Source organism: Protopterus annectens, chromosome 3.part1 (assembly GCF_019279795.1).
Source record: "Protopterus annectens isolate FY-2018-M chromosome 3.part1, PAN1.0, whole genome shotgun sequence".
NCBI classification, from domain to species: domain Eukaryota; kingdom Metazoa; phylum Chordata; order Ceratodontiformes; family Protopteridae; genus Protopterus; species Protopterus annectens.
In genome coordinates this window covers 1,720,657,591-1,720,683,149 of record NC_056732.1, presented here as the reverse complement: position 1 = coordinate 1,720,683,149, position 25,559 = coordinate 1,720,657,591, and the positions used below count along the sequence as shown (strand labels likewise).

Genomic DNA, 25,559 nt, shown 5'->3' with positions numbered 1-25,559 from the left:
TATTGTGCCCTTTTTAAGCAGTGTCAAGATAACCAATCTGCCAAAATAACAAAATCTGCTGTAGATAAACTCAAGGTACTGCTGCTGTGGTCCTGTGGCTGACCAAGTTCTTCTGATGATTGCAAATTGGGAGCAATCACTGGGTCCCCCAACAATGTTAATATACTGCAGGCAGAGTTAACTCGGACAAATGATTGGTGCCAAAGCCACAGATTAAAATTAAATGCAAAACATGCATTATTATTCCCTTTGGGAAAGCTGACATCCCTGCTAATTACATTATAGACATCGCCACCCCAAGTGTAGATCTAGTGGTACATGATCTGGGTATTCAGTTGACAGCAATCTGAACTTTGACCACCATGTATCCACAGTAGTAAGGAAATCCTTCTATGTGCACATTCTTATAAGTAAAGGCATCACATTTAGCTCTAAGGATGTTATAATTCCATTATACTTGGCATTCATTAGACCAGTAATTGAGTACAATGCTCCCTTTTGTATGTACCTCACCAGACACCTGCAACAACTGGAGAGACCACAGAGGTTTCTCACCAATAAATTGCAGAACACACAAAATAAGTCTAACTCAGAAAGACCAAAAGCCCTTTCACTGTATTCTGTCTCCTGCGGGTTGCTAAGGGATGATCTGTGCCTGAGTTACAGGGCAGTCTCTGACCCAACCCTGATGGAAATCCTACACATTTGTAAATAAAACTGCAGGCAGGTCACTCACTCCAGGGATCTTAAAGTAGCCTCTGACATGAACAGGTCATGCTGAAGAGATATATACTGCTCCCAGAGACTGCCACTTCACTGGAACAAGCTTCCAAATTACATGAAACAGAGCCCCTCTCTGACCCTCTTCAAATGCAACTTAGATCAATGGATGGGTGACTGCAAATTCACTCCTGGGGTGGTGCCTATGTCCCTCCTGGACACAGTAAGTTGGAGTTAACTACTATAGACACTTACCTCTGAAACTTTCACTCACATAACCACTGACAACTGGGGCAACTCAGGATAAATATGGTTAGGCTTGTAAGGGCTCTAGGGCTGTAAGCCTAGTAACCTCCTATAAACCTATATGTATTGTACTGTTATGGATCCATTGATATTTTAAGATATGAAACTTGGCAGTCCTACTTCCATCTTTGTTCTGATGAGACTACATGCTCAACAGTGACTCTAGATTAACATGATTAACCATGGAATATGTATTGCATTCACCTGGAAAACTGTAAGCTCCAGAGCATGCATACATGCCAAGATTTATAAAACAATGGCTTGCCATAGTCATTACTACCACTATTTATACTGCCACAATCTGTCTATTAAGGGATTTTCACCTCAGAATGCTTCATTCATGCTCTTCTGATCTGTCTACTACCTGTGAAGTTGCTGGGCAGCACACATTTACAGGATTTTGCCAACTACAATGGGAAATACACTCTAAGCAATGTTCCACAAACCTAAGGCATCAAGGGATACAACCGTTAACATTACTTACTTGATAAATATACATCACAAATGTAGTACAATAACATATATATGTTGTTAGTGTAAATATCAGTATGAGATGGTAAATGCCACTTGTCCTTACCAGTCTATATCTGTTACTGTTGCTCTGTGCCAGGCATCATAGGTTCATAGGTTCATAGGTTGGTACTGGGCTATCTGCCTGAAGGCATATAGGCATATATTAGCCCAGCAACATTGTGCGGTATTCACCTCCCCTTTAGTCATTCCCTAGACCCTTGTACTAGCAGCTAGTACCCTTGGCCCCTATCTAGTAGTGCTGTTGGTGTGATCCCCGGTGTGAACTTTCTGTTACCCATCCACTCATCAAGGTTCCTCTTGAAGAGTGATAGTGAGGGGCTCTGTCTTATGTAGATCGGGACCCTGTTCCATAGTAAGGGAAGTCTCTGCAAAGGGAATTTATCCCTCCAGCATGTTCTATTCATTGTTGTGTTGAGGTTTATAATTCCTAGAGCATGTAGCTCGAGTAGATTTGGTTTTGCTAAGATGGAGCATGTTCAACAATTCTGGGTGAGGTGTATAACACTTTTTAATTATAACTGTTGGTCTTTGTGTGTGTGTGTGTGTGTGTGTGTGTGTGTGTGTGTGTGTGTGTGTGTGTGTGTGTGTGTGTGTGTGTGTGTTGTAGTTATTGTGAGTTTGCATGAATTTGCAACATGTTAAAGTCATTACTTACGCATGACACAAATATTTCACAGGACAGGCACAAGTAATAAACATTTCAGGTTATTACAGAAGTGGAAATCACTATAAAATTAATTCACATGACAGGATTCAAAACACTGCATAGGTCAGTCACAGTGTAACAAATACAGCTTTACACAGGTGTGACATGGAAGCTCTCAGACAAAAAGGTTTGAAGAGATGATTGTTGTAATGGAGTACACATAAACAGTGGAATGGCATCCCACCTTCAGTGGATTAGAACCATGCATGCAGTGCACTGGCATGGAATTTTCCGATCATAGTACATTGGTCTCTGAAAGCTGTTGCAGAGACTGTAATCACTTCACATTATGCTCATCACATCTGGTGCACGTCATGGTAGGTGTTAGGGTTTAAATGTGTAGTGGTAAAACTGTGTAGTGATATTATCATTATTGCTTTCTGTTATGCCTCATATTTAATCTCACTTGCATAACAGTCAGCAAATTGTTTGCTCCTCCAAAGGATTTTTCTTTCTTTTGTTTTCCCATAACATATGAAGTGTCACTTAGTGTTACCCATCTATATATGGCACTGCTGCTCACTGCCAAGCATCATTAAGCAATAATCAATGACGTGGTGTGGTATATTGAAGATTTATCCATGTTTGGTTTGGTTTAATTACAAGAGCAAAGCCCAAGTGATTAAATAAAACCAACCCTGGGTAAATTTCAATATACCACAACCATGGAGTCAGTTATTGCTATTATACAATGACATTATTTAAGAAAAAAAAAACTTACTTTTCTTAAATAATGTCCTTTTATAATGGCACATTACTGTTCTTCCGCTGGTTGTGGTACACTGCTTCCTTGTTTTGATGTACTGCACATGCATATGGGACATGCGTCCAATGCATACCCAGTACATTGATGCTCTGAAACGGAAGCAACGGAGAAAAGAAAGTCTCTGTTGATCCATTTTTTTCTTTTTTGTTTGTTAAAAAACATGTTTTTAGCACTTTATACCACTTTATACCAACGGAAAAAAGTCCGGGTGATCGAAACATGAGGTCAATAGGGCCTATGTATGGATTGATATAATATTGACCCAAGAACTTATACATGGTAGAATAGATGAATGGGACAAACAGTTTTTAACAGTGATGAACCCAGTAACCCCACATATTTTTGGGACTCCCAAGACCAACAAAAGTGTAACAAATCTAACGTTTAGACCCATTGTTGCTGCCAAGGGGTCTAAGACTGAACCACTGGCAACATGGGTAGACAGAAAAGTAGGACCTTTAGTCAAAGAGGTGGAGCATATTATTAGAGATTCATGGCATTGCCTCGAAAGATTAGCACAATATAGAAATACTGGTGTTCAAATACAGTTTCTTGACAGATGTCGTCAATTTATTTTCAGTTATTCCCCATGGGAGGGGTATGGAAATGTTCAGGAAAAGCATTGAGAGTATCAACAAGTTGAGCATAGGAACTTTGGAACTAATAGTGGACCTTATGGAGGGAGTGCTTAAAAACAACTTCCTCTCATTTGAGGTGAAACTTTTCACCAAGTGGCAGGAGTGGCTATGGGAGCGAAATGTGCTTCAAAGTAAAATTCTCCTGCACGTAGGAAGTTGCACGGCAAAAAGCAAGACCATAAAGAAAAAACTAAGCCAGCAACAAGTGAGCCATGAAAAAAATGTAGTTTATTAAAACTACTTAAGACTTCATAAAAAGCTTAATTCAACAGACCGGTTTCGGCCTGGGTTTAACCTGGCCTTCTTCAGTGTATAACAGAAAAAAGCATACCAAGTGAAAAAAGTCTTATATAGTAAAACAAAACATTTGATTGGCTGACAAGAAACATCACAGCATTAAACTCATAAATATTCATTATGCACTAAATACTATTTAGACATCACAGAATTTAACTCATAAATATTCATTAAGCCCTGGATTAAATAGAGCACCAAGTTTGGTAATCCATTTCTTTTCTTTGGTATCAAGTTTGTGGTGCCAACCAGATTTGTGGGTTCGATCACCAATGAGTTTATCAATAATAATGAAATGAAAATTAGCTGTCTGATGTTTGAGTGTGTGTTTATATAAAGCATTGGTAGTTCTTTTGCATTTAATGTCACTCAAGTGCTCTGACATACGTAACCTGAAAGGCCGAGAGGTCTGACCAATATAAAATGATTGGCAACTACAGCAAGCCATATAGATAGCCCAGTCAGTGTTACAGTTGGCAAAAAATTGAATGTCATATACTATGCTACTGTTTTTACTACTAAAGTCTTTAGATTTCAAAATATGTTTACAGTTGATACAATGACCACAAGGGAAACAACCAATAAGTTTGTCACCCATGATGGTGGTCTGATACAACTGAGGTAATACAGAATCAGAATGATGTTTGTAATGATTAAAATGTGCTGCTAGGTTTTTTCCTTTACGAAAAGAAAATGAACATAGATTGGGAATTATCGTCCGAGCAATTACGTCTAATCCTAATAAACTGACATTTAGGAATGTTTCTGGCTATATGTTTTTTTTTAGACGTAATTGCTCGGATGATCTTAGTTTTAAACATCACTCTCAGGATCTATACCATAGATTCATTAATAGGGGCTATAGTTCAGGGTATGTCACCATGGCTCAAAACCATGCATCGGGTCTACGTAGACATGATCTATTGACATATAAGAAGAAACCTTTGTCAAAAAACATATTACGTTTCACTACAACATTTGGTAGAAATACTAATAGATTTATGGATATTATTAAGGACAATTGGAACATATTGAAGGCGGATGGTAATATCAATACGATAATTCCCAATGTATGTTCATTTTCTTTTCGTAAAGGAAAAAACCTAGCAGCACATTTTAATCATTACAAACATCATTCTGATTCTGTATTACCTCAGTTGTATCAGACCACCATCATGGGTGACAAACTTATTGGTTGTTTCCCTTGTGGTCATTGTATCAACTGTAAACATATTTTGAAATCTAAAGAATTTAGTAGTAAAAACAGTAGCATAGTATATGACATTCGATTTTTTGCCAACTGTAACACTGACTGGGCTATCTATATGGCTTGCTGTAGTTGCCAATCATTTTATATTGGTCAGACCTCTCGGCCTTTCAGGTTACGTATGTCAGAGCACTTGAGTGACATTAAATGCAAAAGAACTACCAATGCTTTATATAAACACACACTCAAACATCAGACAGCTAATTTTCATTTCATTATTATTGATAAACTCATTGGTGATCGAACCCACAAATCTGGTTGGCACCACAAACTTGATACCAAAGAAAAGAAATGGATTACCAAATTTGGTGCCCTATTTAATCCAGGGCTTAATGAATATTTATGAGTTAAATTCTGTGATGTCTAAATAGTATTTAGTGCATAATGAATATTTATGAGTTTAATGCTGTGATGTTTCTTGTCAGCCAATCAAATGTTTTGTTTTACTATATAAGACTTTTTTCACTTGGTATGCTTTTTTCTGTTATACACTGAAGAAGGCCAGGTTAAACCCAGGCCGAAACCGGTCTGTTGAATTAAGCTTTTTATGAAGTCTTAAGTAGTTTTAATAAACTACATTTTTTCATGGCTCACTTGTTGCTGGCTTAGTTTTTTCTTTATAGCGAAATGTGCTCCCATTTTTGCCAACTTGGTTTTATTAGATTGGGAAAGGGAATTTGTTCTCAATTCCAAATATCAAGATAAAATATTGTCGTATAATAGGTTCCTGGACGACATTTTGATTCTTTGGAAAGGGAACAAATGTGAGGTTACTGAGTTTGTGAATTACTTGAATGAAACAACAGAATTCTTGAGGTTCACATGTAAATGGAATCAGGACACAATTGATTATTTGGATATTAATTTATCTAAAATCAATGGGGTTTTGGAGAGTGTAATGTTCAGGAAAGCTTCCTATTCAAACACTCTTTTGCATTATAATAGCAACCATCCCCAGTTTCAGAAATGTGGTGTAGTCAAAGGGCAGATGGTTAGGGTGTCAAGACTCACTAGTGCAGATGAAATGTTCAAAAATGAACTGTATAAATTGATAGGGTTACTTTTGAACAGGGGGTATCCTCTTAGGTTACTTACCAATATTAAAAAAGAAGTTATGCACAAGAGGTCAACAACTTTTGCCTCAATTTTATCTTTGGAACAGGGACTTCAGGTTAAAAACAAGGGTAATGACACATTGAAAGCCATAGTCCTTTGTTATAATGAGTTTGCTCCCAAGGTTGTGGACATTATTAACAAATGTTGGGAGATAAGTTTTGAAGCGGGAATGATGTCCTTTTTAGGACTTAAGCCCCAAGTTTTGTACAGCAGTGGCAGGAATATCAAGAATGTTTTGGAGGGACAAGGGCATAAGAACAACTACAGATCTAGCATTACCAAGTGTGGGGCATGCAGAAGTTGTAGATATATCAACAATGGGCCCTATATGACTATAACAGGGTATAATGTTTCCCTCAAATGTCCGGGTAAATGTAACTGTAGTTCTTCAATGGTGGTGTATGTGGCCACTTGTTTGTCCTGTTCTGGGTTCTATGTCGGGAAGACGATCCAATGACTGAGGGATAGAATCAGTGAGCATTTGAGAGCAATAAAAAATAAGGATAGTCAAAATGCTCTAGGTGTACCAACTTTAAAAAGTCTGTATTCTTTATTATTGACCATGTCATTTGGAGTGAATGGGGAGGGGATGGTAAAGTGTGTTTGGAGGCCAAGGAGTCCCAAGTGGCAATTGCGATTGAATGCCATGAAGGCTCCTGGCTTAAATGATTTTATTACTATAAAGCCATTTTTGAAATTAAGGCATGATCAAATTTTATAGCTGTTATCAATATTTTATTATGACTGTAATTTAATGCAGAGTATTCCTTTAAATGTTGAGATTGTCAATGAATGAAGCTTCTGATTCGCTGATTATTTGTATGATCTGTATTTAAATCTTTGATTGCATCAAGCTGAACAACTCTGAAGAAGCCTTAACGTATTTGGCAAATGCGCTTAGTTGTTTTTTGTGTGGAGTAATAAACAGACTGTTTTACCACTTTTGGTAATTTTTCTTTATTTCATGGTTGTAACCTTGCTGTGTTGAGTTATGTGGATTTCTCATTGGGGTCATGAGCCATGGTCCTAGGGCATATACGGCATCCTCCACTATATGTCCCCGAGGGAAGTCACCAATGTACAATCACATGTGGACCATATGTATGAGAAATGGAAACTACCTAGGTGGCTTGTTCAAACATTTTAGATGATATCCTGTACATTACATACCACCTGGCAGTTGATGTAGTGATGCCCTTTATGACTCACACATCTTATTTCCTAATCACCAGGTGGAGGCTTTTATTTCAATGGGGGTGCAGTGTATGGCCCCCAGTACCTCAGGGAAATGGGCTATGATATAGAAGTCCCATATGGTATTCTCCTCTCTGGGGTATGTAGGAACTATATATGCTCCCCCACATCGTTCAGCATGGTATCAAGAAATTGGGGTAGTATCCATAAAGCACATACCTGGGCTACACCCATCATATCCCCTATTGTTCACTGGAAAGTCCCTGTAGTTAATATACATAAAGCCGCACATACCTTAGTTTCTACAGGGATAGGTACTTCATAATTTCTATGGCGCCACAAATGAGGCTGACACATGTCCACTACTTATTGTATGGTGTCCCTCTCCACTCTGTTTCAGTCCATAATGTCTGTCACTGAAGGCGTGATATGTTGAGCATGGTGAGAATATCCTACACCTTTGGGGGTGACATCTGGCACCATCAGCATCAGCAGCAGTTGCTATAAGAGCTTTTTGCAGATACAGGCTTACAATGGCTGTGACAACCCCTAACTAACTTTTTTGTGTGTTTCTCTGAGCTTGAACATGAGTATCTGGTGTGTTTATTGCTTATATATGCATGACTCAGCTGCGCCTGATTTACATATTTCAGAATTGCTCTGCCATGCTTCCTTACTTCATTGGCATACTGAATGGCAATTATATGGTAATAAGTACATATCTCTACTATGCCTTGTTTTCCAGCCATCCACAAAGTGTTACCATGTTTACTGAATCACACACACTCTGCTCATCTCTGCTCAATGTGCAAATATGCTTCATATGATTCAGAGAATATTAATGAATTCTGGCCTGTATTTCTGTGGCAGGAAAAGCAATATGTGTTCAACAAAACTTCTGCCTGCATGTATTTATTTTACCTAACTGTGTGGTATATTATAAAGGGAAAATGCAACACCTCCCATTTTGATTTTTTTAAGCTATGGTAACTGAACAGCAGAGATATAAGTGAAGGTTCTTAATAATATGTTACTTTTATCACACTTTGACAGCATTGTCTTTGAATCAGATCCCTGAACCACAGTTATTTATTGCAGTGCACATATCATCTGCGTACGGTTAGCATTACTGTCTCTGAACCATAGCCATTGAATCCCATTATGTTGTCCTTTGCTTAATGAGACTAACTGCACAAACTGACTAGAAACTTTGCAATGCTGATTTACAGATAATGATCATTTTATTTCTAATTTCAGTAGAATTTGCATTGCTATTATTCAACAAATAAACTCTGCTGTAACCCTGATAGATCTAGCCCCTGAGGAAAAACTTCCCAGGCATTCAGGATGGCATCCCTGTGGCCTTCCTGTACTTGGAAGAGTGACGCGGTCAGCTATTTTGGAGATGTCCACCCTCAGGAACATTGTAGCAGTAACATCTCTACTGCTGAATGGTATTGATCATTTCTCATTCTGACTCTTATTTTCATACTCTGGTCACTTATCGTTCCTAGAATGCAAAACTGTTTATTCATCTCCTTAGGGAACTGACTGTGGCCAATATTTTGGCCTCTTTTCTTCTATAGATATGGAACTGGTCAGTGATATTCCTTTGGAAATTGCATTGGTCAACTATCCTTCTTCTGTCATTAGTCTAATGATTTATATGACCTATCGTAATGGGAAGTCACCATGAACATGTGGGAGTAGTGGTCATAATTTTAAGGTGTCTTCTTGCACATTACTTTTTTCCCTTACTTAGTTGTGGTTTATGTAAAATGTGTACCTTCAGGGCCCAGTCCCAAACTCATTTTGTTTCACATGTACCTTAATTTTTTCCAACTTAATCTGGAAACATTTCCCACTGAAAGTTTGTTCTATCAAACTATTTATTGAAAATATTTTGTTTTTTAGTCATTGCTGTCTCAATATAGATGTGTTATGACACGTTGAGCATATGTCTGTTGTCATTACAAACATCAAGTTTCTAAAGGGCTTATGTACAGCTAATATAAATTTACTGCAATTGAGCAGAAATCTATTCTCAAAGGTAATGGGGTGCCGGTCATGGCATATTTTAGGAATCTGGCATACTTTTCAAATTTGGCTAAGGCTTCAATTTCCATATCAGTGCCAGTCCACAGCATAATATTCAGCTTCGGTAATGAGTATCATCTTTTCCGAATTCCTCTAGTGACGGTTATATATGACAACCAATGCTCTACACTGTAATATGGTTCAAATTACTATTCTACAACCATGAAGCAGAACTGCATAACACATAATAAACAGAGGTTCTCTACCAATAAAACCAGAGTATAAACATGTTTTATCTTAAACGACACTTCAGTAACCAGTTTGCATCTTTGTGGCTCTATTGTGTTATTTCTGGTTTCATGTTTTAGAATAGCAGTCATCAGCTGTGCAATAATTGATACTGCATTGTTTGAAATGGAAAGTGAACTAATTTAGTGGCCATTCCAATACTGAGCCGACTGCATTTCTTCATTACTCAGACCTAATGTGTGTGTGTGTGTGTGTGTGTGTGTGTGTGTGTGTGTGTGTGTGTGTGTGTGTGTGTGTGTGTGTGTGTAAACATATTCAGATTTACCTTTATTTATTAAGCCTGAAGCAAAGACATTGCAATATTATGTTGTTCCTCGTGTGTGTGTGTGTGTGTGTGTGTGTGTGTGTGTGTGTGTGTGTGTGTGCACGCACACACGCACTCATGTGTGTGTGTGTGTGTGTGTTTGTGTGTGTTTGTGTTAGTGCATCTCTACTGGCTCTTTCGTTGTCATCTGTTCTGGCTTTCCACATAAATATGACAGTAGTGATTGTCCTTTTGCAATACAGTGTTTCTCTGCTTCCTTGTATTCAGTAATGTGTGCCAACTGAATAAAATACACTATTGCAAGCATACCACTGTACATAAGTATGTGTGTTTTGAGGTCAAGAACAGTTAGCAGCTCTGGGTCATGTGTATTTGACATAAATATTTTGCCATAAAAGCGCAGTCTTGAGTTCTTTTTTTCTTAGTCCTACAGGCTTTTCTGCCTGCCTGGGGATATTCAATTAAACTTTAATTACTAACCTTGAAGAAAATGATGCTGCTTTCTTGTTATACAATTACAATAGGATGTCAGTCAGTTCCCATGTCAACCCATTAGGCACACCCGGATCAACGTATGTAAGTGCCTTCTTCAGCATAAGCATTTCTTTCATGTGTTCACAGTCATTTGTTCATTTCCATTTATCCCACTCTGGAAAACACATCTGTAATGTGTATTGCTGTTGACAGATTCCATAGAAATGTATATGTGTAGGATAATTTATCAGTATTCACTGCAATCTCATTTCTGACTTGCTCTCAGCTATTGATATCTATAATACATTTTCTGACTTATCTAGAGGCAGGCAGAGCTCAGGATTATTCTGCAGTTTTATCTTTGAACAATTAATATGTCTCTCTGTTTTCTGTAAGCCATTACTCTTTTAGCCTGTCTAGGACTCTTCACACATTGAATAGGAGGTTTTCATCATTCTTGCCACCAAGGTAACAAGGTAAAACAGCATAACAGAAAATGGTGATCAGATAATAAAATTATTAATAATTATTGTGGTAACCCTATGTACATTTTCTCCCAAAACACTAAGTGTTTTTTTTCAAGCCACATACTTCAAAATAAATCATAGCTAAATGGTGCTTAAAAATACATGACAGGTAGTGCTTTGGATTAACGCTATTAACTCTTTAACGAGCAACTGCCCATGGTCCATAGTTTGTTTATCCCTACCTCCATTTGCTTACTGTGCGGTAAGTACTGCTCTAAGTCTGAAAAAGTCGGTGTGAATCAGTGCTTTAACTGCTTTACCCTGGTTAGCAAATACAAAAAATATGAGTCAACAAAATTTCCTAAATAAATGCACAGGTATTGCTGTCAGCTTAGAAATCAAGGAAAATTTTCCCATTCAAAGTTGAAAGTATTGAATGACTTGTAATGTAGTCTGCCATCTACTTTTATAATGCACTTATCTGTCAACCCTACCAAATGGATATCATTCAGACAATGAAGACCTTGAAAAGTAAATCTGTGTCCACTGTCTATTCAATACACCTTCTAATAGATTTTTTTACTTTTATTGTTGACATGTATATATACTATCTTCCTGCTTGAATTTGCTAACAGATTTCATAGCTTTGTCATTACCATATGCTTTCATACTAGGCAATCAGTCTGCAGACTATTCCATGCCTAGCCAATAACCAGAGACCAAAGGTGAGACTCAAGCTCTGTATCTTTTGTCTGTGAGGTAAAAACCTTAACCATTACGCCAGTCCTCACATTCAAGTGTCCACAATGGCAACTCGCTAAATAAAAAATATATTTAGTATTGCAGGTGAACATGCCTGAAAAGGTATGTAACTGTCATGTGACAGGATGCATAAAAATGTTGCCAGATTTCATATATTTGCAACATTTCAAGTATTTGCAGGGACAATACAGAGGTGCAACAATTAGAATTGCTGCCTCTTATTATTTGGATATCCAGTTCAGTTCTTGGCTAGGATGCCTTCTCTTTGTAGTCTATACATACTCCCTGTGACCACTTCTGTGTCTTATGATTGGCCCAGAGGCTACTATCTGCATCCCAAAGATGTCCATTAGGTGAAATGGCAATTGTCCAACTTGTCTGTAGGTGTGTATATGTTAGCTAAGTGCATGCGTGCGTGTGTGTGTGTGTGTGTGTGTGTGTGTGTGTGTGTGTGTGTGTGTGTGTGTGTGTGTGTCTGGGTGTGTCTGGGTGTATGTGTGTGTTTGTGTATATGCATGTTTGTGTGTGTGTGTGTGTGTGTGTGTGTGTGTGTGTGTGTGTGTGTGTGTGTGTGCGTGTGTGTGTCATTTTATTGTGATTGTCTTATCGAATTACTCTAGAAATGTTTGTTGATTAATTTTGAAAACTTAGAAAATGCACCTAACACAATTTGTATTACAACAAAGTACATATCTAAAACAATGCATAAAACTATACAACAGGTTACATATTCATCAAAAGACAGTTCACGAGGTGACAACGATGATGTTGTACCCTTTTTTGGAATAATACCAAGAGCCCGTTCCTATATTGCAGTCATCAACCGCATCTTGTTATATTTTGGCTGGACCTGGGTTGGTGTTCTGGCAGAAGAAAATGATTTTGGACAAGAGTATAGTCAAGAAATGGCAGCTGAATTTCTGAATAATGGAGGCTGCATCGCTTTCTCTGAAAGTGTGCCAGTAACTCATAATGAGACAAAAGTGCAACAGATAGTCAAAATCATTAATGAATCATCTGCAAACATCATTCTGGCCTTTTGCTATGAGGAGAGCTTACAACCTGTAATGGAGGAAGTTGCCAGAAATAACATTACTGGAAAAATCTGGACTGATGTGGACACCTGGATGTTCTCTTTTCTGTTTTCTATGAATAATCTTCAACAAATGTTAAATGGTTCCATTGGAATTACACTTCGCAGGGATAAGGTGAAAGGATTCAGTGAATATTTTCAAAGTATATACCCAAGTAATAATTCTGGTGATATTTTCATTAAAGAATTTTGGGAAACTTTGTTTAGCTGTAAGTGGCAAAACCAAAACACCTCTGAAATGCAATTGAATTTCAGTGAAGTAAATGTCTTCTGTACTGGAAAGGAGACTTTATATGGGTTAAATGCATCATTCTTCGATGTTGCTGTTCAAACTGCAGTACAGGTACTTTCCCGAGCACTGCAAGATCTATATTCCTGTAAAGCAGGAAAAGGGCCATTTTCAAATAGAACATGTGCAGACATTCAGAAGTTTGAACCTTGGCAGGTAAGACAAAATGCTTGGTATTTCAGTAACAAAATGAACTGGATGAATTGTCAACATATAAAGTGTGAATATGCATGTCCATCTCTGTGTGTTTTCACCTATTATATAAGCTTGTGCCAATAAAATCATTACTTGAAAGGGTGATGGGGGAGGTTGAAGGCTTACAAAGACACTAATATTTCCAATGAGTGGAAGTGATGTACTCAGAATTATAGAGTCATGGATTTATAGACATTCTAAGGTTATTTGCAATAACTGGTCTGATCAATGCGAAGTATAAGAGAGTTGTTACCTCTTTAGATCTTGATGATATACCTCTGGCAATTAGTTGAGCTAAATAAAAGTATTTCTCAACAACCATTGTTACATGAAGGCCAAAAGAGAGTGAGCTATTAGCCTAAGTACCTGGTCTTTACCTACATTTTTGTTTTGTAGTCAGGTGTTGTCTAGGCAGTGAGGAGAGGAGAGGTTTTCTACCAAAAGTGATGATATTATCTTTTTTAACATTTGGATCAGGCCCATTTTAGTACACCGAGAGTTTACTAGGAAGAGTCCATTCTAGATGGTTGAAGTGTCAAAGGGTGATAACAATCTCCCGTCAGTGTGATTGGAATGTGGAATAAAACCTCTCACACAGGGCCAAACTTCAAAACATGTTCGACATTGACTACTGCACTGTGCTGAGTAGTTTCTCCATGACAATTCTAAAAGACAGAACTGTGGTAGTCTCCATTCAGTGTTAACTAGCGGGGATTGCTAGACCCATATGTCTGATTTCAAATCGCTAACTGCACTAGTAATGCCAACTGAAGTCAGCATTGTGCATTGACAAGGTTCACCAGGCTTTGGAACCTTGCCCTTGGTATCAATCTGCACACTAGTATATTGATGACATTTATTAAATTATTAATGTCGCCATTTAAATGTGTTTTCTAGAATAGAGGATAGCTGAGTTAAACCTGAAAACACTGAAGTTTTTGAAGAAAATTAGAGACTGTACAATTTATTAAAACATTTCACACGTACCATTATCTAAATCTTCACAAATTCTTATAAATACAGGAATGAACTATGTTACCATGAATACGATGGGATATGCTAAAAATGGTGTTTAAACATCTGACACTGATCTAACTTTCTAGCTTATAAATGAAGCTGGTAAAACAAACGTTCTACTTCATCAATACTGATAATGCAAGTTAGATATATATAGCATTTGCAAATAAAAAAAATAGTGTTAATTTTGTTCTGTATTTATTCTATGGTAATTGCATATACAGTGGATATAAAAAGTGTACACACCCCTGTTAAAATGCCACGTTTTTGTGATATAAAAAGATGAGACTGCAATAAATCATTTTAAAACTTTTCCCACCTTTAATGTGACCTATAACCTGTACAATTTAATTGAAAAACAAATAAATCTGTTAGGGGAAAAATATAAAAAATGTACAATACGCTGGTTGCATAAGTGTGCACACCCTTAAATTAATACTTTGTTGTATGTGCACACCCTTAAACCAATACTTTGTTGAAGCACCATTTGATTTAATTACAGCATTCATTCTTCTTGGGTACACACCTGCCATCAATTAAAGAGACTCTGATTAACCCCAAATAAAGTTCAGCTGTCCTAGTAGAATTTTCCTGACATTTGCTCAGTTGCCTGCTACAGCAAAAGCCATGGTTCGCAGAGAGCTTACAAAGCATTAAAGGGATCTCATTGTTGAAAGGTATCAGTCAGGAGAAGGGAACAAAATAAATTTCCACAGCATTGGATATACAGTCATCAAAAAGTGGAGAAAATATGGAACAATGGTGACGTTGCAAAGAACTGGACGTGCCTCCAAAATTGATGAAAAGACAAGACAAAAACTGGTCAGGGAGGCTGCCAAGAGACTTACAGCAACACTGAAGGAGCTATAGGAATTTCTAGCAAGTACTGGTTGTGTACTACATGTGACAACAATCTCCCGTGTTCTGCATATGTCTGGACTATGTGATAGGGTTGCAAGATGGAAGCCTTTTTTTACACAGAAAAACATCCAGTCCCAGCTAAAATTTGCAAAACAATACATCAAGTCTCCCAAAAGCATGTAGGAAAATGTGTTATGATCTGATGAGACCAAGGTTGAACTTTTTGGTCACAATTCCAAAAAGTACATTTGGCACAAAAACAGCACTTCGCATCACCAAAAGAACACCAACACCACAATGAAGCATGGTGGTGGCAGTATCATGCTTTGGGGTAGCTTTTCTTCAGCTGGAACTGGGGCTTTAGTCAAGGTGGAGGGAATTATGAACAGTTCCAAATACCAGTCACTTTTGGCCCAAAACCTTTGGGCATCTGCTAGAAAGCTGAAGATAAAGAGGAATTTCACCTTTCAATATAACAATGACGCCAAGCATGCATCCAAATCAACAAAAGAATGGCTTCACCAGAAGAAAATTAAAGTTTTGGAATGGCCCAGCCAGAGCCCAGACTTAAATCTATAATGTGATCTGAAGAGGGCTGTGAACAAGAGATGCCCTCACAATCTGACAGATTTGGAGCTTTCTTGCAAGGAAGAGTGGGCACATTTTGCAAAGTCAAGATGTGCCATGTTGATAGACTCCTACCCAAAAAGACTGAATGCTGTAATTAAATCAAAAGGTGCTTCAACAAAGTATTAGTTTAAGGGTATGCACACACAACAAAGTATTAGTTTAAGGGTGTGCACCCTTATGCAACCATTGTATTGTATGTTTTTTTTTATATTTTTTCCCCTAACAGATTTGTTTTCATTTGAATTGTACAGGTTATAGGTCACATTAAAGGTGGGAAAAATTTTGAAATGATTTATTGTGGTCTCATTTTTTATATCACAAAAAACTAGCATTTTAACAGGGGTGTGTGCACTTTTTATATCCACTGTAGTTTGGAGGAAATCATGGTTTAGGTTTGCCTTGGAGAAGTCCTGATGAGGTAATATGAGTAGGGGGTAGTTATGTAACCTGCACGTTGTGCCTGACTGTGTAGAAACATTAAAATGTGCATCTTAATTCAACATAAGACTGAACTGCAAGATGGAGGAAAGTGATTCTCTACATTTTGGGACAGTGAAAGAGAAATTATGACTAGTAATATCTAGTTTGATCCATCTGATTAGAAGTTCATCATCAGAAAATATTAATGACCTAAGCTGATAGTTGTAGATGCTGAGGGTGTAGGTTGCTGGTAAGAAAGAGGGAGGACTGTAATTTTAACGGTTTGAACACAATGGAACCTACTAATAAATCTGGTTTCTTCTTTAATGGATTTTTTCATTGTTTCTCAGGATAATAAATGTTTACCTGTTTCTGGGGTTTGGTACAGATTAGTGGATTAGTGCAGCTCCTACATGACCCAGAGTTACTGGATCCATGTTTCAGCTCATCTCCTTCATATCAACCCCTTCAGGGGAACTAAACTCTACACGGTGAGGTGCTGATCTGCATACATTTAAAGAAAATAGCCTTAGATCTTATATCCTGAACTGCATTCTTTCTGGCATTCATTATGTCATTTAAATGTGGATTTTCAGGTAACACCTGTAAATGCTTTCCTCTCATCCTCCTTTCTAGATGAGATTATCTCCCCTTCATCCTAAAATCAGAGAGGGATTGTAGTTAATCTCCAGTTCCCTAACTGTGCAACCCAATATCTTATTTGCTTTAATTCCTGCTCTTTCACATTGCTCTTCATGATTCATTCTATCTGTGATTATAACTACTAGATCCCTTGCTTCCAATGAATTAGTTTAGCTGTGATTATAACTACTAGATCCCTTGCTTCCAATGAATTTGTTTAGCTGTGATTATAAATACTAGATCCCTTGCTTCCTCTAAATTAGTTTAGCTGTGATTATAACTACTAGATCCCTTGCTTCCTCGGAATTAGTTTAGCTGTGATTTTAACTGCTAGATCCCTTGCTTCCAACAAATTAGTTTAGCTGTGATTATAACTACTAGATCCCTTGCTTCCTCTGAATTAGTTTAACTGTGATTATAACTACTAGATCCCTCGCTTCCTCTGAATTAATTTAACTGTGATTATAACTACTAGATCCCTTGCTTCCTCTGAATTAGTTTAGCTGTGATTATAACTACTAGATCCCTTGCTTCCTCTGAATTAGTTTAGCTGCAATTATAACTACTGGATCCCTTGTTACCTCTGAATTATTAGTTTATCTGTGATTATAACTACTAGATCCCTTGCTTCCTCTGAATTAGTTTAACTGTGATTATAACTACTAGATCCCTTGCTTCCTCTGAATTAATTTAGCTGTGATTATAACAACTAGATCCCTTGCTTCCTCTGAATTAATTTAATTGTGATTATAACTACTAGATCCCTTGCTTTCTCTGAATTACTTTAGCTGTGATTATAACTACTAGATACCTTGTTTCCTCTGAATTCGTTTAGCTGTAATTATAACTACTAGATCTCTTGCTTCCTCTGAATTTTTTAGCTGTGATCATATCTACTAGATCCCTTGCTTCCTCTGAATTAGTTTAGCTGTGATCATAACTACTAGATCCCTTGCTTCCTCTGAATTAGTTTAGCTGTGATTATAACTACTAGATCCCTTGCTTCCTCTGAATTAGTTTAACTGTGATTATAACTACTAGATCCCTTGCTTCCTCTCAATTAGTTTAGCTGTGATTATAACTAATAGATCCCTTGCTTCCTCTGAATTAGTTTAGCTCATAGGTTCATAGGTTCATACTAGGCTATCTGCCCGAGGGCATTTGCAAGCCTAGCCCATCGTTTTGTGGCTTAAGCCACCCCTTAAGTATGGGGAACTATACCCGTTATTTTGCTGTGCCTCTGTCGAGCAGTGACACTGAGGTAATCCCTGGGGTATATCTGCGATCTCCCATCCATTGGTCAAGATTTCTCTTGAACAAGGCCAGCGAGGTGCTCTGCCTCACATGTACCGGGATTTTGTTCCACAGCATAGGGAGTCTTTGGGTGATGAATCTATCCCTCCAGCACGTCCTATTAATAGCCGTGTCGAGGTTTAAGTCTCCCGCCCTTGTGGCTCTGATGGATCTAGAGTTTTTGAGGTGAAGCATATTCATCAAATCTGGGTTTGACATGGCCTTGTATGTTAGGCAAAGGTCACCTCTGAGCAAGCGGTGGCGACTGAATAGAGCTGGAGTTCTTTCAGTCGGGCAGCATAGAACAGATTTTTGAGACCCTTTATCCTTTTGGTGAGGAACTTTTGTGGCCTCTCCAGCTGCTGCAAGTGTCGGGTCAGATACATTCCGAATGGGGCATTGTACTCAATCATTGGTCTGATGAGTGATGAGTAAAGGGAGACTATGACCTCCCTTGATCTAGATGAGAATCCCTTCATGATAAGGTGGGCAATGTAGAAGGTCTTCCTAACTACTTTAGCTACATGGGTGTCGAATGACAGACTACTATCAACCTGGGTCCCCAGGTCCCTGATAACTTCTTCTGTGCTCAGTGGATTGCCACCTATTTGGTAGCTAGGGGTAACCTTGTTTTTCCCGAAGGGTATGACTATGCATTTTTGGCATTTAACTTTAGGCCGTGGCTCTGGCACCAGTTATCTGTTTCTGTGAGACCCTTCTGAAGGATATCTGTGTCAGATGTGTTTTCTACTATGGCCCAGTTTGCAGTCATCTGCAAACTTTGTCAGCCATAACCCTTCTGTGTTTGCTTGTACTTGGAAAAGTAGATGCCAAACAAGAGTGGGCCCAGGACTGAGCCCTGTGGGACACCACTTGTGACAGGCTTTAAGTCTGACATGGCGCCAGCAACTCTGACTCTGTGGGTTCTGTCACTCAGCCAGTTTGCAACCCATCTTGTGATGTATGGGTTAACATTTAAGCTGATGAGTTTTTCAATGATACCCGAGTGGGGTATTGTATCGAAGGCCTTAGCCAGATCGAGGTAGGCTGTATGGACTGCCTTTCCCTCATCAATGGCTTTGGTGACTGTTTGAAGAAGTCAACCAAGTTTAAAAGGCATGATCTTCCTTTGACAAAGCCAAACTGGGTTGGATCCAAAGTCTGCAAATTCCCAATGTCTTTATTTATGAGGTCCATTATGATCCTCTCCATGGCTTTGCAGATAAGGCTTGTCAAGCTAATGGGCGGTAATTTCCAGGGTCGGTGGAGGCACCGCCTTTGTGAAGTGGGACCACAGTTGCAGTGCGCCACTCCTGGAGTGCGTATCCAGAGGTAAGACTTTGATTAAACAGCTGTCCTAGCTGTGGGTTTAATTCCTCATTGAGTTCGTGGAGCACACAGCCGGGGACACCATCAGGTCCCATGGATGCTCTGTTTTTTGCTTTGGAGAGAGCAGTTCTCACTTGAGCGCTGGAGGTGTTTAGGGGGTTGCAATCGTTTCGTATAGATATCTCTCCTTCTGGCGCGGAGGGGCGGGAGAAGTTTGCACTGAACCTGTCAGCCAGTATGTTGGCAATGTCTGTAGGATCAGTAATCTTCACATCATTTTGAACTAGTTCTGAGCATATCTGGGAGTTTCCTCCCAGGTTTCTAAGATAGCTAAAGAAGGCCTTATGATTGTCTTTTGAGTCTTTAGCTATTTTTCTCTCGAAATTTGCTTTGGATGATTTTATGAGGGCTCTTAGTTTTTCACTTATAGTGATCAAGGGTGTCTTACCTTTTAAGGATTTTGCTCTATCTTGTAGTAGCTTCCTCCTTTTGTTGTAGAGTTTGTTTATGGCTGGGGTCCACCAGACTGGACGCTTGCCTTTGGTACAAAGAGTCTGTGTTTTGCTTGGGATTGCCTTATCCATGCAGTCCTGCAGGTGCTGGTAGAAGGCATTTGTAAGTGATTCAGCGGCTTGAGTACTGTTTTCCGTCAGCTCGGGGGCCTTAAAGGAGACCACACTAGTCTTTAGAAGTGTGAAGTCGGCTTTTGAGAAGTTCTTTACTGTGGTCTTTTTTATTTCAGGTGGGGGGTGGGATGAGGACCTCCAGCGAGATTAGTTTGTGATCTGATCTCACCAGTGAGGGGTGTACTTCTGGTGTCGAACATTGTGCTCCCATGTTCGTGATGATGAGATCAAGTATGTTATCTCCTCTTGTGGGGATGGTGACTAGTTGTTCCATGGCATTTGAGTTTATGAATTCCAGGAACTTTTGGGCTAGGGTGTTTGGGCTTGAGTAGTGTTCCCAGTCTATATTAGGGTAATTGAAGTCACCTAGTATGATGGTGTTTGGTGATACATTTATCCCCTCTAGTGTTTTCAGGAAGGCCATGTGAGGTTCCTGAGTTTGTGAGGGTGGCCTGTAACATGCTACAATTTGCAGAGCAGTCTTGCCTATGGTTAATTGCACCTGGATGGTCTCCGATGCATCGTGCGTTGCCACCAGTCTTGAGGTGTGGGTGTCCTTGATGAATCTGGATACCCCCCTCCTTTCTTGGTATTGTCCGGATTTTGGGGCCGGAACGCATGATATGAAGAAAAACCTGACAGCGCTGGGGTGCTCTCAGGAGCCTTGAACCAGGTTTCTGTCACAGCACAGACATTGATGTTCTCCATACTGAGAAGGGCCTCGAGTGCGTGCATTTTGAGATTTAGACTTCTGGCATTGAGCAGCATTACCCTTAGTTTTTTTCCTTTTTTGTGTTCTAGGGTGGTAGGTTTAGAATTTGAGCCTTGCCTAAAAAAGGCACTATGGGGGTGGCAAGAGCCTTTGCCAATATCCGGAATCCCAGGGGTGACAGGTGCAAGCCGTGTGATTATAACTACTAGATCCCTTGCTTCCTCTCAATTAGTTTAGCTGTGATTATAACTAATAGATCCCTTGCTTCCTCTGAATTAGTTTAGCTGTGATTATAACTACTAGATCCCTTGCTTCCTCTGAATTATTAGTTTATTTGTGATTATAACTACTAGATCCCTTGCTTCCTCTGAATTAATTTAGCTGTGATTATAACTACTAGATCCCTTGCTTCCTCTGAATTAATTTAACTGTGATTATAACTACTAGATCCCTTGCTTTCTCTGAATTACTTTAGCTGTGATTATAACTACTAGATCCCTTGTTTCCTCTGAATTTGTTTAGCTGTAATTATAACTACTAGATCTCTTGCTTCCTCTGAATTTTTTAGCTGTGATCATATCTACTAGATCCCTTGCTTCCTCTGAATTAGTTTAGCTGTGATCATAACTACTAGATCCCTTGCTTCCTCTGAATTAGTTTAGCTGTGATTATAACTACAATGTTACTCCTCCTAGTTTGCATACTTCCCAGATGCTTTCCTACACTGCTTTGCTTTACCTTGCATTCATTTATTTATTTATTAAACGTATAGTATTTGCTATCATTATACACCATTTCCACCATATTCACCCCACTTCTGCCTTAGTGTTATCAGGAAATGGGGTACAGTTAAAATCAAGCCCTACTGGAATATCTGATGTACATGTTGTAATTTTGAGGTTCAGACATTTGATAAACAAATATGTGATCCCTGTAAGTGTGAAACATGTTTTAACTACAGAATAAAACTGAGTAGCAAAAAATAAATTACATGACAGAAGCAGGAGATTTTGCTCCTTTACTATGAACTTATATGCATTAGTTCCTAGATGTACATACTCTTCTAAAGAGTAAAATTAATACAACCGCTGAGTTACCCAAAGTTAGAATATATATGTGTGTGTGTGTGTGTGTGTGTGTGTGTGTGTGTGTGTGTGTACGTAAAAATAATCTATTCAGCATAATATCAACAACAAAAATATCAATACTCAAAACGCCCCTCACATCAGTGGGTTTAGTTTAGTTAATTGTTTTTGCTCGGGATGGCCAAGTGGTTACTTACCTCCTGTACGAAGATGGTGTTCCGGATGTTGGTCTTCTGTAGTTGTCAGTGCTTTCATCTAGGGCAAGTGAGCATCGATATATATATATATATATATATATATATATATATATATATATATATATATATACATATATGTATATTGAAATCTCACAATCATGAAGACGAACATATCGAGACCAGGACATTGAATAATCAAATGCCTGTAAGCTTATATTACCATCTCCTAAAATACCAAAATGTGCAAAGCGACAACTTAAAAAGTCTTCAGTCCTTCACCTTTGCAGGGGACCCCCCTGCAAATTAAGTATACCAACTCTGAGATCACACTACATTGAGGAAAAGTGAACAGTCTAGTGATCGCTAAACAAGATAGCAGCATTCTTGAACTTTTAACCTGCTTTCCACATTAACACATACAGTTCAAGTATAACAACTTGTTTTTCTGTGTTTAGACTTCATACTTACATCAACTTCACCACAGACACCATAAGCATAGTATGTGGACTCCTCCATATTGTGATACATACGTACTAAAAACCCTTAAAGGTAAACCACACCATTATATAACTTGCCACTGACATTTTTAATTACATACCAGTATACTGCAACACGATATTTTCAAATTACAGTAAGTCTACTTTTCCGATGCTCTACATTCTAAATTGCTCTTACTTTGGACAGTTCAGTATTTTGGGAGTCAGTAATATAAACTTACAGGCATTTGATTATTCAGTGTTCTGGTCTTGATATTTTCATCTTCATGATTGTGAGATTTCAGCATTTAAAAGTAGACCTATATATATATATATATATATATATATATATATATATATATATATATGTGTATGGGTCTACTTCTGTTCATCAAAATTACAATTTATCGAAGAACAGAAGTACGAACTCAATTTTGCGAAAGTGCATTTCAGGGAAAATGCACTTTCGCTACTCACACTTAACCAATGCATGGTACAGTGGGGATAAGGGAATATTACCTTCCCCCCCTGTAGTGTGATCTCAGAGTTAGTATATTTAAGTGGTGGGGGTGTGAGGGGCAGCCCCCCTGCAAAAATGTGTTTGTAGTGTGTTATATCTGCTGTTTGGTGCATCGGTGAAGTGTGGTTCGCTAAACTGCATTTCCGCCTAAATGCACTTTCAAAGAATTTGGTTCGTACTTCTGTTCTTCGATAAATTGTAATTTTGATGAACAGAAGTAGACCTATACATACAGATATAGTTCACAACACATATACGGTACTCATACTAACAGGGAAGTGCATGGAATAAAGATATCAAAAAATTAGTCACAACCTGCAAACCGGTTTCGCCAGCTGAAACAATGGGGCGACCTGGAGGGGAAACCAGACTTGTATGCACCTTCAGTAAACAATAGAAGGTCGCTAAAGTGCATCCTTCCGCACAAAACTTATTTTCCAAGTCTTTTTTAGGCAGATAGCCCAGTCTATAGCCCCTATCTAACAATTCTTGAAAATCAACCAATGCTTGTTCATAATCTGAAATTGTGGACATTCAATAAACACTCTCATCATTAAGATGATCCAAAGACATTTTTAAATGCATATTGTTTGTTGGACACCACTAAGGTAGTTTGTAAAAGTAGGTTTATTCCCCCTTTTTTGCATGAAGGGGTACAACATTTTTCTTCAATGGTGAATTTTGCTGTTGTATCTGTATATGATGAATTTCTGAAAGTTAAAAACACAGTAAATTACGATTTGACTAAGGCTGAGTGGTTAGCCTTAAAAGATATAAGTACATAGAAAGATTTAGTAATTAAGCCATTAGATAAGGGAAACAAAATAGTAGTTTGACATTATACACAATATTTAAAAATGTGTTTGGATTATCTTAATGATGAGAGTGTTTATTGAATGTCCACAATTTCAGATTATGAACAAGCATTGGTTGATTTTCAAGAATTGTTAGATAGGGGCTATAGACTGGGTTATCTGCCTAAAAAAGACTTGGAAAATAAGTTTTGTATAGAAGGATGCACTTTAGATACCTTCTATTGTTTACTCAAGGTGCATAAAAGGCTAGCTTCCCCCATGCATAAAAGTCTAGTTTCCCCTCCAAGTCTAGTTTCCCCTCCAGGTCACCCCATTGTTTCAGCGAGTAATTATTTTTTGCATAATATAGGTATTATGTTGCATACATATTTACTGAATTTTGCGGTTAATTGAATTCCTATGTGAAAGATTCTTTTGATTTTTTAGGTAAAATTAAATCATCTGTATGAACTAAAGGAAATTATTGGATAACGTCAGATGTTAGAAGTTTGTATATTAATATACAACATCATTTTGGTATAGAAGCTTTAATATTTTGGGAAGAATGAAGCCCTTTGGCTAATTATGTTATGTATTTTATGTATTTTAGTTTGACACATATTTTTAATTGAATCATGTGATTTATCAACAAATAAAGGGAACAACCATGGGGGCACTTTTTGCCCCATGTATGCTAACTTAGTCATGGGATTGTTTGAACTGGAATATTATATAAGTTAGATTTTTTTAAAAAAATCAGGTAGTTTTATATTTTAGATTTATAGATGATTTATTTATTTATTTTTTTGTGTGCACTGGGAGTGAGACATTGGTGGATTCCTTTATACAAGAGCTGCACCATAATGATTTTGGTTTTGAGTTTGATGATTTACAAAAGGGATGGAAAGTTGCATTTTTGGATGTGAAATTAGAGGGCCATGATAATGGTAACATTAGTACAAAAGTACATAGAAAATTTGGGAATACAGGTCACTTCTTAGATGGTAGGAGTTGCCATCCACCACATTTGTTAAATTCAACGAACTAGCTGGTGAAAATTAGGATGCACAATAAAACGTTGACCGATGGAAAGTAAAGAAATACTTTATTCGACCAATACATATACATACGCGTGAAGCTTAGGCATTAAACGCTTTCATCCACCATAGTGGACTTCTTCAGAATGCCATAATAGAAAACAAACAGACATTTTAAAAACTTTTTGGCACCAATCCCGCCTGCATTCCATACTATGTTAAAGACATATACCTCTAGTGTATCCTATATTAATACATACACTAATTCCATATAAGCATCAACTATCTAGCTTATAATAAAAATATATATTCATCAAATGCATTTGATGAGTATATATATATATATATATATATATATATATTTTTTTTTTATTGTTAACGTTTTATTGTGCATCCTAATTTTCACCAGCTAGATCGTTGGATTTATTTCTGTAGTTGTCGTGACTGGTGCCTATCCACTTACATTTGTTAAATTCATTGCCATATAG

General features: G+C 37.9%; 1 protein-coding gene across 1 annotated transcript in view; it reads left to right on the top strand.

Annotated features, from left to right (window-relative positions):
• The window catches only part of LOC122797844 (extracellular calcium-sensing receptor-like), a 177,562-nt gene that overhangs the window by 56,383 nt on the left and 95,620 nt on the right, over window positions 1-25,559 (top strand). Inside the window, exon 4 of the mRNA XM_044066364.1 lies at window positions 12,578-13,393. Coding sequence (XP_043922299.1) covers window positions 12,578-13,393 — 816 coding nt within the window. The remainder of the gene's footprint in view (window positions 1-12,577; window positions 13,394-25,559) is intronic.